Below are 19539 nucleotides of genomic sequence, written 5' to 3'. Positions count from 1 at the left end.
AGACTTAAGTGACTCCTGATCATTGGAGATCTTGGAGGCTGAGGATATATTCTGGGGCAATCTCATTGTATGCACCTAAAACCTCGTGAGATCAGGAGAACTGTTGCTTCTTCCAGCAGCTTCTTTTTCTTTATTTTGCCCATGTGTCATATGCTGTATGTTTCAAAAGGAGCGTTGCCAGAAAAAACAGGATTGCAGTCTTCTATGTGAGTGGGTTTTTAGTCATGTACAGGTGGTTTTGTGCCTCTCTGCACACAACTACTTCAAGAACTTTGTGGTTTTTCCAAACTGGGGACAAGGTCTGTGTCCATCTGTGCGCTAATTCATCTTCTGCCTGTTCTTGCTGTTCTAGAAACTGGGCCTGCTGGCACTCATCAATGAAGAGAGCCATTTTCCTCAAGCTACTGACTCCACCTTGCTGGAGAAGTTGAATACCCAGCATGCTGTATGTGATGTTTTGCTCGTGTATTCTGTGCAAATTATGGAGGGTCTCTTTGATTCTCTAGAAATTCATGGTTCAAATATACAGGCACATAGTTGTAGAGGCGGTTTTGGATGTGATCCTACTTCCATGGCAATCCATATCATTTGCTGTCAAGACTGAGTCGGATACCTGGAAGAACATATGCTTGTTACTGTCCAGTTAAAGATTTCTATATTGGTGAATAAGCTAAATTCTGCTCTTAGTTAGAGCTCTGACAACCTGCAGTAACTCAGATTACTTAGATCTTCCATTTCCCTTGATTTAATGAAGTATTCACCTTTGTCATTTACCAAAAGGTTGCTGTTTCCTCTGTCCAGATTAGTGTTACCTTTATTTGTGATCCTAGAATTATTTTCAAGAATTTCTGGGATACAAGCATATCTCCACCAATCTTCATAATTGCCAGTTTAAGACAGAGCCTTCTTTTTCAAAGTGCCTTTAATAGATGGTTCTGCCAGATGGGTTCAGGTTTAGCATAATGCCTTTTTAGATACTATAAATCTGTTATTACTTCATTTGAAGCAGCCCAGACTAACAAATCCTATCATTGTTATAAGTTGGTTGTTTGCTTTGGGAGCACTAATCTTCCGTGGAGTTCACTGGAAGACAATGGTTTATTTAGATCTGGGCTGTGACGGTAATGTGATCCTTTGTATCATTCCACTCCCTGACACGCCCCCCCCTCCAATATTTTTCTCTTTTCTTTCCCCTCCAATTAGAACAATCTTTTTTATGTAAAACCAAGAGTTGCCGTTCACAACTTTGGAGTCAAGCACTACGCTGGGGAGGTAATTTTCATTTCTTTATTTGCTGAAATTATTCCAAACAGAGTTTTCATTAGCTTAATTTTACCCTGAGGCTGCTCAAAATTAACTAAAGCACTCTGTTCCCTCAGTGCTTTTTACAGTACCGCTGTTGTGAGAGGTGCCTGACTACTTGGCTTTTTGTTTGAAACATCTCTGTTCCCTGCTAGGTCCAGTATGATGTCAGGGGGATCTTGGAGAAGAACAGAGATACTTTCAGAGACGATCTCCTGAACTTGTTACGTGAAAGCAGGTATGTTTCTGCGATTTTTTGTTTAGGACATGATGCTAAGGGGTGTCATATCACCTAATTCTGCCAGGGTTTGAATATGTTAGACATTGCATAGTGTCACACCTTGACAGAGTTGAAAGGAGCATAGAAGAAATATCAGAGGTGCCTGTAAGCAGATCTGACTGTAATCAGTTCTCACTCACGGGTTTTCCCACATTGTACAGTAACTCTTCCCTGTTCCGTCCAGGGGGTTGCTAAAGAGCTCACTTACTACTCAGTGGTAAGGATGCTGAAAGCTGGTGATGTTTTTTAACTGTTTCAGGGTGCCTCACAGGCAGTGTGCATGCATGGGTTTTTTGCTTCATATAGAGCCTGATTTGCTTGCATTTCTGGCATTCCTTAATTTGGGTGAAAGCTTAGTGTCAGGGACCTACCACGGTGCAAATTGCCGTATAGTAATTGCTCAAAAGGGAGAATTTCTATAAAGATTTATGTTACTAAAAGTCTGAGCTTGGATGTCTTTAGTACCTGACATTCCTGTCATTCCGGTACCAACGACTCCTGTCATTCTGCTGTGTAAGGTCTCAGGATCCTTACAGTGGTACCCTGTGAGCCGGAGCGGTACCACGTCCCTTTCTATAGGCGTATGGTTGAAACTCCAGGACACATAGAGGGGTGACAGAAGAGGAGGGAGCTGAGCCCGAGTGTCACTGTCTTGGCTGCTGCCCTCACCTGTCCCATCCGGTCATCTTGCCTTGCTGTGGGAGTTGCTTGTTTGTAAATCCCTTAAGCCCTTCTGTGCAGGGGAAACAGCTAGTAAGCGTTTCCCTCTGTGTTGTTTGTTCTAGTTTCATGACGTATCTGACATTACATCTGTCAATTGAAGTATGGAGGTAGAAGTAATAAATGAGTTAAAGCTGCTGGGCCTGGTTTTGCTCTTGCGCCAACGTCTATCTGGGGCGACTCCATTTAAGTTAAAAGGTCTGCATTACTGTAGAAGTGGTAAGAGGAGGATACCAGACTGATAGTGTAGAAAACAGCATACACAGCTGGTATCTGAAAGTGAAGCTCATGTGGGTGGCTATTTTGTGTTACGGCCCCAAACAAACTGGAAGTCTTGTTTTTTAGTCTTTGTTCAGGTACAGTTCCCATCACAGTCAGCTGGAGTTTTGGTTGAGTGAGTGGAGTAAAACGCTCTAAGGACTCTAGGACTTCACACTTCATTTCCCTAATGGTGTGTTGGGAGTGGAGAAGAAAGAATCTCCTTGGTTTGTTTTGCTTTGGTTTGGTCTGGGTTTTTTTTTGCTCCCCTGCATAAATTCTGCAAAGGCAAAATCTATTGCTTATTAAAGATTATGGAGAAAATCAATAAGCGTTTTTTGGATGGAGGAGCTGCTTTCAAAGGGACAGTGCTTTCTTTGCATTCTATAGTGGTAAACCTTGTAGTCTGTTAACATATACTTCAGAGATTTTCATTTTCCTTCCCATTTCAGTCTTGATTTCATCTATGATCTATTTGAACATGTTTCAAGTCGCAACAATCAAGACACTCTTAAATGTGGAAGCAAGCACCGAAAACCCACTGTCAGTCTCCAGTTCAAGGTTAGTTAATGTGTCGTCTCTGCTCTGTAGCTAATCAGTGATAGATAAACCCTGTGTTCAGTAAGGAACAGTTGCAGATTAAAACAGGCAAAACTTCATCATCAGAACATTGCTGTCTCTTCTATGAAACTGCACTAACTAGTCAATTGATCGGCCATACTAGCTAGCTTCAAGCAGAAATTAACCTTCACATCACACCATCCACACAAAACTATTATTGCTTTCCATTTGCTTACTTGTTCTTATTTTAAAGCTCATCTATGAAGTTGGTCTCTCTGGTCTTGGTTTTCCTTTCTAATCTAAAGTCAACCACGAAATGGCACAAAGCCTTACAGCAGTGCTATATGCTAAGAAGAATAAATACTGAATAAATACCCCATTAAGGTGTTGTCTTGCTTTTTAACTTATTTTGGAGAGCATTTTTATTAAACACCTTTTTATGAGGCTTTATAGCCGTGCCATCAAAAATGGCACCAAATTGAAATCTAGCATAAAGTCTATCTGCAAATTATTTAAAAGAGAAAGATTGGCACAAAACCTTCTCTAAATTGCATGAGTACAAGTCTGGATTAGTTGTCTTTCATTCTGTTTGACTTAATATACATTTGCACTGTTAATTCACTTTTTATAAAAAAGGGAGCACACTCAACCCCCTTGAGGGCAGATTTTATCCTAATAGACTATTGCTAACTGTTGGACAGAGCAGCAAGGAATAAATGCTGGGGCACACACAGTGTCTTTTATTAAGAAACGCTAATGTTATATTCCTTGGACAGCTTGCTTTGTGCTACCATCGCTCGTCTCAGACAAGACCCACTTCTTGTGATGAGGTGGTATTATTTGCTAACTGTCTGGGATAGCAGAAGGTACTGTTTCCACTTAGTCTTTGTACCTGTGCAAAGCAGACCTTTAAGATGTTACCGTATAAAAATTGACCCTATTTTTGCAGCTGCTTTGCAAGGTAGAACACAATGTAGAGTTCCTTCTCTTCTCCGTCAGGGCCCTGGCTGGCATAAAGCATGATAACACGTGAAATCAAAATACTGTTGCCTCTTATCTAAAGCTGCAGTAACTGACCATTAACCAGCTGAACTGCTTTACAAGAGGTTGACCATCACATCGTCCTGTTCTCAAAGAATTAGGCTGGGTGTTTTTCCCATGTTTTAAAGCTTTCCAAGGATTAGTCCATCTCACTTCAACTGAAGATAAGAACTTTGCCTTCACAGTTTTATTCTCATGATAGGTTGGTTAACTCTTCTTTTCATTTGACAGCCTGCCTAATGCAGGCCTGGGGGTGCACACAGAATAGCTGAGGTTGTTTACCATCTGCTTCAGCCTATTGCTTAAAGCAGGGCAAACTTCAGATTAGCTCGTCACCTGACAGTGACTTAGAGACATTCAGCACCGTGCAGAATCTGGCTGTCTGTACCACAGATGGATGTGAAAACAGATTAAATAATTTTTGTTTAGACTGACCAGCTTTTCCAATCTGTGTAAGTAGTAGCCTGTGTTGCTAAAGGTCTGAGAACTGGCTTGGTTGTCTGTAGATGTTGTAATGTTCACACAGGTTTAATACAGATGAAGCCTTTGCTTTTTGAAGGTGTAAATATTTGTCTTTACACAAAAATATTTGTCTTTGTATCTTCTGGCTGTTTAATGTTTGCTGCCCCCAACTCCTGGTCTGTAGGCTGGCAAAGGCAAACAAACCAAGAACTATCATTTATGTTCCCAGCCACTTCACCGTTTGCTCCCTTTGCTCTGTACCAGCTCCTGGGCACAGCCACAACTCTGCCTGTTGCCTTTATCGCTTCATTTTAATCATCAAGAAAGCCCTTGGTTTGCAGATTAAGGCAAGAATTTGTTGTAACAGACTGCCATTGGCAGTTTCGCTCCAAAACATACGGTAGGACACACAGTGTTGCTCCTTTAAAAAGGGAATCTTCTGTCTCCTTGGCAGCCTGCTCTGTATTCTCTCCGCTGCCTGGCAGTCAGTGCCACCTTTCACCTAAGGGGTGAAACATTATCATTGCTTTCTGAGCTCTTCAGAGCCTGGGCTCTGCTCCTGTACAGTCATTTGTATCTCTGCAAAGTAAATGCAAGACTTCAGTTTACAATGGTTTATCATACTTAGTGATACAGACTGAGGCAAGTTGGAATGAGAGATGGAATGACGGCTCAGGAGGGAAAGGGGCGGATGTGTAATTAAAGTAATAATCATAAAAGGACTGAGGGATTTTTGTGATTTTTATCTCCAGGCTGAGGTTCAGACAACTGATAGTCTAATGTGTATTGGGTCATTCAGAGTTCTAAAACTACGAAAAAACCCCATGTTTTCTTCTATGTTTTTTTTAACTAAATCTTATAATCTCTCTTTTTTATTCTTAAATGCAATTAGCTATCACATGAAATAACTGTGAAACTGTCTGCTTAATGCTGTTAGCATTGTCTTTCAGTAAGATGTGTTTTCTTTACCACCCTATCCTTTACTCAGTTTTTGTTAATTTTGGGAGGGGAGTGTTTTAAAATCAAGTATTGATAAAACAATGGCTACTGTATTCTAATGTAACTCTTCTTTCACAATTTTTTATCTTTTTTTTCTACCCTCTTTTTGATGTACATTTGTTTTCAGTCCTTTTAGTAAGAGGTTGAGACCGCGCAGGAGGGGGTAAATTTTGTGTACAACACAAAATGCTGCTGATGGCAGGGAAAATGGAAAATGAGTGGGTAAGGGGTGGTTGAAATGAAAAGAGGAGGTCTAGTTTTGTGGTTACTTCAGCTTTACCTTAGACCCCTTATCCTTCCTTGTGACTTGTAGCAATTTGGGAATGTGAATCCTAAGTCTTAAGCAGTCATTCAAAAGATCCCTGAAACAGCAACTTTCCAGTTTGGTGTTTCCTTATGAACAGTTTTCTTCATATCATTCTGTATATCTTGTTTATGTCCTGTTCACTGTAAAGCGGTTATGATAGTTTTGGTCAGAAGGGCCAGTGGAAGAAACAAATATGCATGTATTGATTCTGTATATTCACTGTATAGCAAGAGCTTACATAGAGTATGGTATGGCAAGAGCTTACATACTATGGTAATTTCTAGTGTGAACCACTAGGTGTTGCAGTTAGATATTGTCTGCAATGCTAAGCTGCAAGAGCTTTTGCAGGGGTATTTTGCTTGTACAAAAAGTCAGCTTGTGAAGTGCTGTCTTCTTTCTACCTGTGTTTTAGGAATCGCTTCATTCTTTAATGGCGACGCTGAGTTCTTCAAATCCTTTCTTTGTTCGCTGCATTAAACCCAACGTGCAGAAGGTAAGACTTAAAATCACGCCCATCTTTTCTGTATGTCTCAGGCCTAATCTTTCACTGCCTGTTTGGTTATTTACAGCTGTGTGAAGCAGAGGGTAGTGTTCTTCAGTGACTTTGTAAAAGGCTCTGCAAGGTGAAGGCACTGGGAAAGGCTTTTGATTGTTTTGTAGGCGGGCCATGTCTTTAGGCACCTTTTTAATAGTCATTGCTCACAACTCTGATAAATGACTGGCTCTAAGGGTGGTTATAAAAGGAAGGTAGAAGGCTGTGCTGCATGTTTGACAACTCTGTGAGAGCCTTTTTAGGAAGAAAACGTCAAAACTATAAAGTTTGTTTTAAATCACGATAGGAAGTGAATGGTGGTGCATATAGCAAAACTGCTGTGAATGACTAACTCTGCCATCAGACTCTTAGTCTTTCATTTTATGTACAATACCAGTGTCTTCATGCTGGCTGTTCTGTTCTGTTACAGACTTACTTTTTAAAACAGACTTGGAAACTAAGGCTTACTGTATCGATTTGTCTTTTGAGTCACAGATAATGAAAAGCAATGTCAAGACTTAGGTATGTTGGAGGGCTCTGTAGAAATGAAGAGGTAATGGTGTAGTAATTGCTGAAGTTAATATTGTTAGCCTGGTCCTGATGTTCTGGGATTTTGCACATCTGTGTGTGGCTTTATAGACCGTTGTTCAGTATGGTCTGCTTAGGTCAAAAATGGGGTGCTAACAAATCTGGTTTATGGTTTTCACATTGCAACTGAGAAATAGGTGACTTCGCTATAAATCCAGTTTTACATGTTACATTTTTCTGGGATGTCTGGTTAATCAGGACACTAAAACATCAAACAAGGCAGACTGCATTGCAGGTTTTTGTATTATCTGGGTGGTACATCCTCAACTTTACATGTTTTCAGTTGCTAACTGTTTTTAACTCTGCTTTTGCGCTGTTGCTCATGATGTGTGAAATAACATGCGGATTGTGGGAACCTTGGCAAAAGGGAACAGCCAGGAAGCAAATACAACCTCCTTTCTGCATCCCGAAGTGTTTGGCACTCTGAGGTGTGCAGCCACCAGGTAGCCAAACCCCACATGGATGACAGCGCCTTGGCCAGCAGCTGGGGTCAATGAGCATGTGTATGTAGCAAAAGCCCTGATCACTGAGGGAGGGCAGTTTTGAAAAGCTTGTTTTCTTTCCTGCTCCTGTTTCTGCCTGGAAGCCCCATGACTCTTAAAAAGCCCACCTGCTGCCACTGGAGTATAAAAAGAATTTCAATAACTCACGTGTTTTCCTTATTTGTCCTTTTGCATCCGAGTAAGGCTCATCTCCACAGTACCAAAGTCACAAGGATTTGCCATGGTTGGCGCAAGAACCAAGCGCTTGTTGCATTTCTATAGCAAGGAAACCGCTGAGTACCCACTCCCATGTTCCTTGTTGCTCTACCAGTCTTTTCCCACTAGAATGCTCCATCCCTGACAAATTTGGCATATGCTACTGTATCTGCACATATATTTTACTATCATTAAAACAAAGTTCTCACAGAATTAGCAGCTGTGCAAGCAGAAGGAGCTTGAGACAGCCTCAGTCTCAGGAAACCGCATATAATTGCAGGAGTGTATGCAGGAACAGATTGGGAAATTCCTATAGACAATCCCTTTCAAAGTACATATAAAATGTCACTGAAATCTTACACAGAAATTTTTGTCCTTGTTTTCCATTTGCTTTAATTTGATTGCAAATTTAACTTTGATTCGATGGCTTTACCAAATAAGAAATCCTATTTGAAGAACAAAAGTAGAGAAAAGGGTCACACAGTTTACCCGTTGTAGCTGATTCAGTAGAAGACTTAAAATGAGAAAGCAAGCCATATATAATACTTGTCGATGGCATTCTTCACTCAGGGAAGTGTTCTCAAAACGCGTTTTTGTGATTCACTGTTTTGTCTGCTGTGCACTGCTGTCTGTTCCCCCGTGCCTCACAGACACAGTGATTTTTAGTGCCAATCTTGTGACGTTGTTGGTGTTGCTCCTTCTGCAACGGTGCAGGTACAGAAAGCAGGCATGTGAAAGGCATTTGGCTCCTCTGTAGCTCAGCTGGATTCTGTGGATGCACATCACATCCTGTCATACAACTTGTTGCTTCTTTTCAGTTAGACAGAGGAAAATAAGGTGGGTCAACTTGCATAGCTTTGAACCAGTACGGCTCAGGGACACGTTAGTTGTGCATGGACTACCAGGGATTACCACATATGTGACTCACTGTGCAGGGTTGGTTAGAAACATAACTGCTTGAAACGTTCAGATGAGCTGGAGAAACTGGGATTGAAAGAAAGTAAAAATCTTCACTGAGCATTTTCCTCTGTGTCTTCCGTCCATAGTTTTTACTCTGCAGTGATGGTGATATGGAATGCTAAAATGTCACTCTTCAAAAAATACTTAAACTTTAAGTACTTAAACAGTGCTTGCCAAATAACAAATTATGTGAAAGGGGTGTTCTAATTGCTTTTTTGAAATACGCAGCATTAAAGGAGAGCTGGACCAGAGAGACTCAGCAAGGAAAGAGCAGAAGTTGTTATCAGAAGCAAAGCCTCTCAAGCTACTCATTGCTCTCTGGGTTGAGTATGAATAGGTGACACACCTTCAGCGAGCATCCTCTGTAACTCTGGAGGGGAGGAGGTGGTGGTGCTTGAGGGCTGTTTTACTCTGGAAGTATGTTTGAATTGTGTAGGTGAATGAGGTTGAGCAGATGGAAGACAAATTCAAGCCGTTGAAAAGCAGAACGTGCAGCAGACAGTACTTTCTCTGCTCTTCTAGACATTAAAGTCTATTCATGTTGGATAAGAGATGTGATAATTTACAGTAATTATTTGATTATTTTTTAATTGATTAAAAGTTTAATTTTTAAATATGTTACAGTGGCAAGCAAAAACAACTCAGCATATGCAGTAAACCACTGAACATTTACATATCAAAGCAGGATCTACACTCATAAGAGCAATTTCCTAAAGGGAGCACACAGAGTACATGACCTTTTGTCACAAGACATTTCAGCGAGCAGGCCTCAGACAGAAGAACAGAGGACCTATTAATCTTTGAGAGACCCCTGAACAATCAGTGTATCTGTTTTCATAGTTTCCAGTCTGTTCTGAACTAGCCATAACGTGGAAACTTTTCCATTTGGTATGCTTAATGAGTATTTTCTGCTAATGAAGGGTCTTTCTCCTCAACTCCCCTTATCTTCAATGCAGCTTGCAGAACTACGTATCATTTCATCCTTTTGAACTTTGATGCATCTTTCTCTGTTTCTTGATCTCATGTTTCTTTTCCTGCCTCCTGTTCTATTCGATAATGATTCCTCCCTGCAACCTTGCCTTTTCTGGTCTCCATCTATCCTTTTTTGTGCACCTTAAATTAAAAAAAAAAAAAGCCAAACCAAACACCACCAAAAAAACCAACAGAAAAACAAAACAAAAAAGACTGTCTTTTTAAAACAAGCTCCAACCATTGCTACAACCATCAGCTGAATGTTTCTTCCAGCTTGCTGCTATTAATAAAGTTGCTAAGCCTTGGTGCTGCTTAGGAGACAGTTCAGGGTAAATTTAAGATCTGAACTTCCTATGCAAGCTGTTTCAGAGGCAGAAATTTTCCTGTTGGCCAGAAGGAGCCAGCCTCAGGCAGGTTGGCTCAAGTGCCTTCTCAAGTTCCCTTCTCCATTTAGGATTTTTCTTCAGAAAATATATTGGCATAATCATAGTGAGTGGCATAATATTGGCATAATCATTGCGAGTGGCCCCCACCTCCAGCATCTGCATGGCCTCATCTGTGCTGGTCTCTTAAAAATCGCGATTATTACAGCTTGCTTCCATAATTCCTTGTTCTTGAGACTTCAACAGGTTCAGACCCAGCTGTTCTCTCATGCACATCTCTTCGGTTACAGATCTAAGTCCAGTTTGGTCCTGGTGGGCAAAATCCTGGATTCATTAGAGTTGGCATGAAATATTTGATACAGACAAGAATTTAACTTTTTCTTCTCTTTTTTTTTTTTTTTTTGAGGAAACCTGTGTTGGTGTGTCCCACCTGAACAGCATTGCAGGGTCTCTACTCACCTCCCTGTGCGCTCATTTATTGTCTGTCTCATTCCTCTGTTGCAGTGATGGTCTTGCCACTGGCAAGATAAAAGTCACTTTCTCTGATGCTTCTGAGCTCTGAAGGGGCAATTCTGTTTCTCTGCAGGTTTTTTTATATTAATTTTTTAAATCTTAAAATTTAATTAGGTAAGGTAAAGAAATGAGACAAAATTAAACCTGTATTGTAAATCTACTGCAGGGTAGGGGTTACAGGAAGCAACAGAAGAAGTGAAACTAGTAATAAGTTTCCAATTCAAAGGAAGACTGGTAGAAAAAGGTCTGTAATAAATTCTGTGAGGCTTACTGCTGCTTAAGAGTCCTATCATGCTGCATATTCATTCTGGGAAAATTACTATCAAGGTAGTAAGATTGCTAACATTGCTTCTGGGGACAGAGCCATTTAAAGGGATCAAGGTTATTGGCACCTGCAATGTACTTTGAGGCATAGGTCATTAATAGCCATGAGACATCCTGGAATAGTAAGCAGTATGTCCCCTAATACAAAATAAGATGCAAACCTATTTCGCTTGGCGTCTGAATTAAACTTGTGCTCTTAAAATAGCTCTGAATCATTACAAAGGTAAGTATAGCATGTTACCAAGCTAAACACCAGTTAGAAGTACAGCTCCGGAACGTGGTACAAAGGAACAATGAGAGAACAGCTTGGCCCCATCTGCGAGGATGATTGTGTGCAGGGTGTGGAGCAGGTACAAGTTCAGTGAATGCAGTATGTGAACTTGTTGTCAAGCTGGAATTGCAATATTGTCATATTGAGCCTTGACTGTAGGAATTACTGAATTTGCCTTGTAGAGAGATTTTTTGCAGAAATACGGGTAGGGGCAGTGTAAGTCTAATGCTGCTGCACTGAGAACAGCACTGACATTAAAACCTTGAAAGATGCAGGGAGGGAGACTCTGAGCTTCAAGGATATTCTGCTGTACCTTCAGCACAGGATTGCTAAGCATCTGGATAAAACTTTACTTTTAAAAGTCTTTATTTTAAAAATTATCCTTAATAAAGTAGTCCAGCTTCAAACTTCTATGCACATCCCACTGCAGTTGTATCCACAACTTTTACTTTATACTTTGCTTTATACACCAACCTCAGTCACTCAGCAGACTCTGGGTCTCCTTACTGGGGAGTAGATGCCTTTGTGGGTTTTTAAAGATGCTGAGCCCAGCAGTTAAAAGCTCAAAAGTGTTAGGCCCTGAATGGAGGTGTCTTTATGGTTTCCTCATTTAGTTGCAGAGCCCTGGAGTAGCCCTTCTGTAGTGAAGCTGCAGTGTTCTCTGGTGCTGGGACCTAGCAGATCACAGGGTAAATTTGACTGGCTATCTGTAAGAAAAAGGGAATAGAAAGCCTGATCATCACATTAATAGCTACTCTGTATACTTCGAAAGTAAAGGGAATAGATCATATGGGCCAGGTACAACTACTGGGCGTGTGCAGTACTATCTGTAGAAAGTTAAGGTCTAGTAGTATTAATTTACAGCTGTATAAGCAGCTCATGTATTAGAGATCCTTATTGCCTATTTTAAAAATCTCTCTTTAATCTCAGTTGTTCTCAGTAAATACTTGTTTTAAGAAGGCTTTCTGGCTGCCAATTGCTGCTGTCATTGCTTCTGGAGGAAGCAGAGGCACTGGCTCTGAGCACAGACTGGGCTTGCTGGGGCAGCCTGGGTCAGGCTCAGGGAGCTGCTGTTCGGGCTCATCCTTTGGGAGGAGAGCAACCATTTCCCAAAAACGTAGCATGTTAGCCTGATCTCGCAGGCCAATAAGTGCACGGGGCCAAATACAAACTATTTATCCATAGCCCTGTAACTACCTCATAAGGCTTTATTGTTCGTAATCAGGAAGGCGCAGTCATAAGGTGTGGCATCGTGCACAGCCGACGCCGCTTAATTCAGCCACCTGGATCTTGTTGCCTTGGGTTTTGCAGAGTTACATAGCTTCAAATCAAGACTTGTGGAGTATGTCCCAGCTGCATCATTTTCTGGCACATCACTTGAGTAATTAGGTCAGGCACTAGAAGACTCCTTAGGTAAAAGTGATAAGGAGAGTGGGTGTCAGGAAAGCAATTGCTCCTGCTCGCAAAGTGCTGGCAGTAATGTTAAGCGTGGCTCTGAATCCCTGGCTGAAAGAACAAGACAATTGCTGCAAGGAGTTTCATGCTGCACAGGCAGTGCCTGTCTTCTGTGTCGCCTCCGAAAAATCGCTCCCATCCGCGATGCAGCGTGTCGGTTATGCTGCCCAGGAGCCACTGGGTTGTCCCTTTGTCCCCATCTCAGAGCGTTGCTGCTTGCTGGGCTGAAGTAGGTCATTCCTTTCTCCAGGCAATCACCCAGATAGGCATGTCCTCCTTCTTCATCAAGGTTTGTTGTTTACTAAGCCGGGCTGACTAGGCATCCCTTTGCTAAGTGTATTAGAGTTTGTCTTTCAGTGACCGTGGTGTTTAAAATTGAGGAGTTTAAAATTGAGGTATTGAAGGCTGGGGATAGAGAGCTGAGATGGGATGCTGCCGGGGAGGGAGCAGACGCTGTGCTGTAAAGATTGCATCAAACTCCAGGCAGTGCAGGCAAACAGATTTTTGCATGTTGTGCAGCACGTACGTGCACAGTTGCCAAGTTTCCCAGAAAGACCATTTGGTAGGAGTCTGTCCACAAGTGGTGGGAGTCGTTTTTGGATCTCAGATAGTAACCGTGGCTGTGTGCTCTTGTGAGCAGGGTCGGGGGGACGCATGGGGAGCAAACGCTGCTTCAGGAGGGACTTGGGAGGAGGTGGCCTGAACAGCAAAGTACCAGAACAATTCTGGGGAAAAATAAAATACCTAGGGGTGGGGTATTTTTACAGTGTGACACTTGCTGTGTAGTTCAGTGTAATATTTAGAAGTGAGAAGGATTTTGACTACTGCAGCAATTGATCTGTCAGCAGCAGAGGGTCTTACCGTCTCCGGCTGACATCAGGCACTGCAATAATTCTGCATTTCGTGCCACCTAATGGATTTTTTTTGTGTTTTATGAATTCCTTCATATGTGATTGTGTGACATGGATAGGCATTTGTAGAACTGCAACTACTGATCCCAAGTCTGAAGTATTTGCTTTTTATAAATACCGAGCAAAGAACTTGGCTTTTCTTCCTTCTTGTGCACTCTACCAAGTATTTGAATTGCAAGCATTGTCATGCAAATGTATGCATGGAAAAAGTGTGTGCTTCATCAAGCTTTGGAAGTTTTCTTTTTTAACTACAAAAAAAAAATCCCTCCACATCTCTAGATGGCAATTTACATTCAAATCCTGTTTGCTGTGTTCTCATGGTAACTACTCCAAGGGAATATGCACAGTCCATGATAAATAGCCATCCTTAGAGCTCCAGAAGCATAGCTGGGGTACAGAGTATTGTTCTCTAGCAAAAACTTTAATGTTCGTAACTCCCTTGCTAAAATGTGTCTTAGGGCATTTTGTGCGTTTTATCTCTTCAGGTTTAGGAATTTGTTGGCTGTGAAATACATTTACATTCTTGATGCCTATAAGGTGAGATTAGCCCTTGTGTCCTGTTAGTCAGGAATACCTACAGCAATTGCTGTAGAGCCAGCCCTCGCTAGGCTTGACTTCCTTTGAGTAGCATCAGGAATGAATTAAGCAAGTACAGCCAAAGATATCACATGAAAGACTTGAAATACCAGTGAGCTGAAGAAAGCCCTGTTCTGTGTGTGTCTGTGTGTGCATAGCTGCAACTGCTAAGATTGAGTTTTTCACAATGGGCGAACGCTGAAGGGTGAAAAAGCTTTAAAAGGTAAGGGATTTAATTCATGTAGGTTTTTAAATAATTTTAATCTTGCATACTTGGAGCTGCAGTGGACTTGTAGAAAGAGAAAAGAAAGTGCCTGGAGTTTGGCTGAGCAAGCTGTACTGGAAATGTTTCTGGGCTTGTATTTTCTTTTAAAGAGGGTAGATGCATGCAGAATCAGGTTTATGAAAAAACGACTAAATTTACTGGTCTAATCATATTTTCGAACACCAGGAGAGCTTTGCTGCCAAGCAGTCTGCTTTAATAAATCACACTCTGTTTGAAAGTTAAAGGAGTGATTGTTCACAGCGCAGGGAAAAAGTCAGCAGAAGTAGAGCTGTGTGTGCAGAGGGGGGAAGACCTGTGTTGTAGTGATAGGCTGCTTTCCGGAGAAAGATCTTTTCTGTTGTTCAGCCATCCGTGGCATAGACTCAGGAAAACCAGCTATGTAAAGTTTAGGACTGTAGTATTCTTGTAATTTTTAAGGCAGAAGGCATGGCTGTAGTTTTGCTTTGATTACGTGATAAGAAAGCGACACTGGGGACAAGCGTGTTGGGGAGTGGGGGGAGTCCAGCGAGATATCTGCAGCACTCAGAAGTCTAAATTAATTTTGTAGTTTTACTGGAGAAACTTGATGGGGCACATTTGAGACAGTAATTCTTTTGCCATAGAAATACAGGAAATGGAATATGCTTGGGAAAAAAAAAGCTAATTGCAGTAGTAATGGAAAGGATATTGTAACAGGAGTGTATTTTGACTTTGTTTGCTGTGTCAACTCCCCTCTTCCACCCCCGATGAAATAAACCCCCCAACCCAGCAGGCAAAATAGCTCTGTTCTACACCACTGATTGCCTTTGCTTCTGGGATCTGCATTTTGCTCCTTGCTTTCCCATTTAAAGAGCTTGCCTCTGCAAACATTAGAATTCAGCCACAGGGTAGAAAATTAGGATAAAATTGCTTGAGAGAACCTGTTATGAAGGGAATGGGTTTGATCCTGCATCATTGAAGTCTATGGGAGTTTTATTCTGGTCTCAAGAAGAGCAACCCAAGATTTGCCTTGCAAATCTAGATGGAGGAGATACGATCTCATAAAGTGCCTATGGGACTGGGAAAGGGGGTTCTCATAACTTGTAGTTGTTCTTCTCTCACTGATGTTAAGATGTGTCCTTTTAAGCCCCAAGTGGTAACAGTGGTGGTAGGTCAAAATGTAGGTATTTTTGTTTTGTGGAACATCAGTTATATGTATTCAGTATTTCTTTTGCTAAAACTGCTTAGTTTCAAAAAAGATAAGATTTGTTTTGTTTCTCATTTGCTGGCTTATTCAAAATAATGTATTTACAACCTGTAACGTAACTGGAAGCATAACAACAATGACTTTTTTTCCAATACAGCTAGATTACTGATAGGAATTACCTGAAAGTTACAGTACTGTCCCAACTATTCACAGATCTTTGTCAGAGCTACCCTCAGAACACAAAATCCATGTCAAGAGCAGAAGGTAATATCATTTAAGAGTAGACTTGGGTCAGTTGCTAAACTTTTTTCTCTTTAACTGTATCTATCTGTTTGTGTGTGTGTGTGTGTATATATATGTGGCTTTTCTTAATTTAGTCGCAGGATGCGGCGAAGAAGCAAAGACTTCATGGGGGAAAACCTCACTGTGATGAATTTGTATGAACTAAGTACACTTCAGAACATCTGCAATCACCTCGTAAGATGAAACTTGAAACATGAAATGCTTGCTGAAAGCGCCTCAAAGCATCTTATCTTTGTTGTCTAACTTACACTCAGAATTTACTGTTTCTGATGATTTTAGGCAGTTTATAAGCCTAAGAAGCAAGGCAGGTCCATTCCTAACACTGTCATTAGAATTACAGAAGTGAGGTTGTGGTTTCAGTTGTATGAAGTGGAATGTAGTAACTGTAAAGTCCGTGTTTCAGGACATCAGCTGAGTCGTAGCTGTGTGACGGCAGTCAGCCTAAACTACAGGACGTTTTTGGCTGACGCGTGATGAGGTTTGAGGTTGCTGCTGTTGGTTTGTCTCCTCCATGCTCCTGATGTGCGTTCCCCATTCAGGCAATAGGGAGCTGGCCAGCTGGTGCCGCTCACAGGAGTTTTGCTGGGGAGGTGGTAGCACCGCAACTCCTCAGGCTCTGTGGACAGTTATTAGTTTTGTTGTTCAGTCCCAAGCACGGGGTAAGCGTACGCTCTGTTCAGGTCTGTGAAGCTGCTGGTGAGCCAAGAAGCCCACTGCACCACGTAAATCATTTGGGACACTGGGAAGTTTTTTGTTTTGGCTGCCACCTTGGATAGTCGTACACACCTGTGAGCATTTTGCAACGTTCAGTGTAGAAAAGGCAAGTCTTTTCACCAAACTCGTAGTGCTATGTTATATTTCCACCATTTACATGAGATCTATTGTGGCATTTTTGAAACTTAGTCTCTGTAGATCTAGGAAACGTGAAGTATGTGGTAAGTAGGGGCTTTTGGGGGTCTCAAAACTTGTAATAGTCAAGCAGAGATAAAGTAGATGGGTTGAGAGAAGACATCCACTTTCAGAAAGCCATATAAATGCCAAATCCTCTGCGATACTGGCTTTCTCGACTGAATGGCTGGCCCAGATTCAGCATGAAACGGAGGAGTATGTCCATCTGCAGCTTGCCAGCCACACCATTTGTGCATACTTAGCCAAAAAACCCCAGTGTCCAGCCTCATTAATTAAGTAGTCTTTCAAAGGAAGAAATGATGATTTTTGTTAAAAGTGGTTTAGCACTTAAATTAGCTTCACATAAGTTTTTAATATAAGCAAACAATTCACGTAGCAAACAAAGTTGTGTTTTGGAAAGCTGATTCTATCTTCAGTGTCTCTTTCTGACTCAATCATTAAGCGTTATGTTTTGTTGTATATTTAAGCCAGCCTAGGAATTTCTCAGGGGAGAAATGGCTCTTCAGCCATGCGAAATTGCCATTTCCCTGTGACCACTGGCGTGCACAACCTGGCGCGTCTCATATCAGCCAGGTTCTTAAAGGGCATGTACATCTCATTGGCCTCAATGAGCTCTAAGCACACACCTAAATGCTTTGCTTAAGTTATTACTGGTTTTAGGCTGCTGTGGGTGTGCTGGGCAGCCCGTAACAGAGTACCTAGAGCCGCGATACCTCTTGTCACACAGCTTTGAAGAGGAGTGAGGCATATGTGCAGCTCCCTTACAGTTGTGTATCCAGCCTAAAGTTGTGACTCGTCTGTGCAGAGGAGGAGGGAAGACTTGTTACATCCGTTGCTCCAGTGGCGTGGAGTCCGTGCTGCTGGCCAGTCCCAGGAGAACATAGCGCTGGTATGTCAGCAGTTAAAATGCATCTAACCAATCGTGGAGTCTCAACAGTGTGTTTTCACCATGATCAGAAGATCAGGAAGAGGGACAGAAAAAATCCACTTCTGGATATCAGGAAGAGCCATATTCTTATTTAAATGTGATGCAGCAGATTGTAAAACCATAAGTAAGGGCAGAACTGTTGTCCACAGGATCATCTTAAAAATAGATAGAGTCAACTAGGTGTGTGCTTTATGTGACTAAGAAAAGATGGAACTTGCCTTAGAGAAACAAAGGGCCATTGACCAGCATCCCTGCCTGTAAATTCTGCAGGCTTTGTGGAGATGAACAGTGGCATTGCAATTAAATCACTCAGAAGGTGGTTGAATGTTAAATTAGTTAGGTCCTGATGTAATTTTACCATCTATTATAATTCATTTTTTCTCTCTTTCTCTGTGTGTGTGTGTGTGTGTAGCTAGATCAGTTAATAGTTTGATAACCATATTGGTGTTAAGGGAGGTTTCTTGCCATCCATTTTGGGTAATTCTGCACCATGCTACTAAAGCAAAGTTAATTTACTCTATAGTTAACTCTTATTTCACAGATGTATAGGAATTGGAACAAACAAGTAGTTTGTGCAATTCTTTTGTGAAGGGAAAAATATATGGTGACTTTCATTGCAGGTGTTAAATGATTGCCAATATATAATCTATAGCAATGAGATCACAATGGTTTTTTGCTCTACCAAATGCAATTATTAGCAATCCTTGCAGGAAGCACAGGAGCTATCTGCTGTTCTAGCCAAGATGATGTTGACTCACCTGTACCTTCAGCGTGGCCTCTGTGGCAGCACAGATAGCTGTGATCTGCAGAGCTCCTCCATCTTGTGTTTATGTAACATATGAAGAAATCAGTAAAGGGGCTTTTGGTTTGATTTAGGATGGAAATTTCAGAATTATCAGAAATATCTAATTTGATTTTGACATGGTTCTCAGAAAGATCAAAGAACTTGAGTAGGAGACTTTCCAACTCTTCATGGGGAGATGGGACGGGACTGTTGTGTGGTAACAAAGCAGTCCAAGGAGAACATTTGTCGCCTTTTTCTGTGAAATGAATGTACACAAGAATAAACTTGTGTCTTCACTTCATTTTCTGTCCCTTCCTCCCAAACACACACACATACACGTTTCACTAGTCTTGTCGGTTGCAGATCTGCAAGGCAAGTCCTGAATTTATAATGTAAAAATGTATAGGGATACAAGAGCAGCAGCTCAAAGAACCTTTTTTCTAAGAAAAATGCCAAAGTTAGACTGACGCTATCTGAGACGTGCTGAGATATAAGACGTAGGAGTAATTAACATACTGATTACATGGGATTGAGCTGGGTCATTTATCTGGGCCATCACGCAACTCTAACTGGCAGCCACGTAGATGTCTGTGCTGATCACAGGGATCCCCACAGGGATCCCCATCACCTTCTGTAAACTTGAATTTCCCCTCTCTAGACTTAAAAAGTATCTTAACTGCAGCGTCACACGTTTCCTCATACTTTTAAAACTTAAAGGAGATCACCTGACCACCCGCTGGAAGTCTGCTGCAGCATAGCTCTTGGGCAATCCCCCAGTGTCCTGGGCTCCCCCAGACTGAAGTGAGCCCTCGTTAATGACAAAAAACAGCAAGGACCGTGCCCAGCCCGATGGGGAGGTTTTGGTGCAGAGGCACCCACGTGCCGGCCGCTCTGGCAGGGGTCAGTGTGGGGTCCCAGGGGAGCCAGGCAGTGGGGGTGCTCCAGGAGGGCTGTGTCACGGCACCCTTGCAGGCAGCAGCGCGGAGGCAGCAGCCCTGCCATGAATGGAGCCCTGTGCCTGCACCGGGGTGGGAATAATCTGCCCTTTCAG

General features: G+C 41.8%; 1 protein-coding gene across 1 annotated transcript in view; it reads left to right on the top strand.

The window, feature by feature from the left end:
* The window catches only part of MYO10 (myosin X), a 97124-nt gene that overhangs the window by 33168 nt on the left and 44417 nt on the right, over positions 1 to 19539 (top strand). Inside the window, exons 13-17 of the mRNA XM_009325005.1 lie at positions 353 to 445; positions 1204 to 1272; positions 1458 to 1540; positions 3013 to 3121; positions 6343 to 6423. Of these exons, the coding sequence (XP_009323280.1) occupies positions 353 to 445; positions 1204 to 1272; positions 1458 to 1540; positions 3013 to 3121; positions 6343 to 6423 (435 nt within the window). The remainder of the gene's footprint in view (positions 1 to 352; positions 446 to 1203; positions 1273 to 1457; positions 1541 to 3012; positions 3122 to 6342; positions 6424 to 19539) is intronic.

This window comes from Pygoscelis adeliae, unplaced genomic scaffold (assembly GCF_000699105.1).
Source record: "Pygoscelis adeliae isolate BGI_AS28 unplaced genomic scaffold, ASM69910v1 Scaffold86, whole genome shotgun sequence".
Classification (NCBI taxonomy): Eukaryota; Metazoa; Chordata; class Aves; order Sphenisciformes; family Spheniscidae; genus Pygoscelis; species Pygoscelis adeliae.
This window is presented reverse-complemented; position numbering and strand designations above follow the sequence as displayed.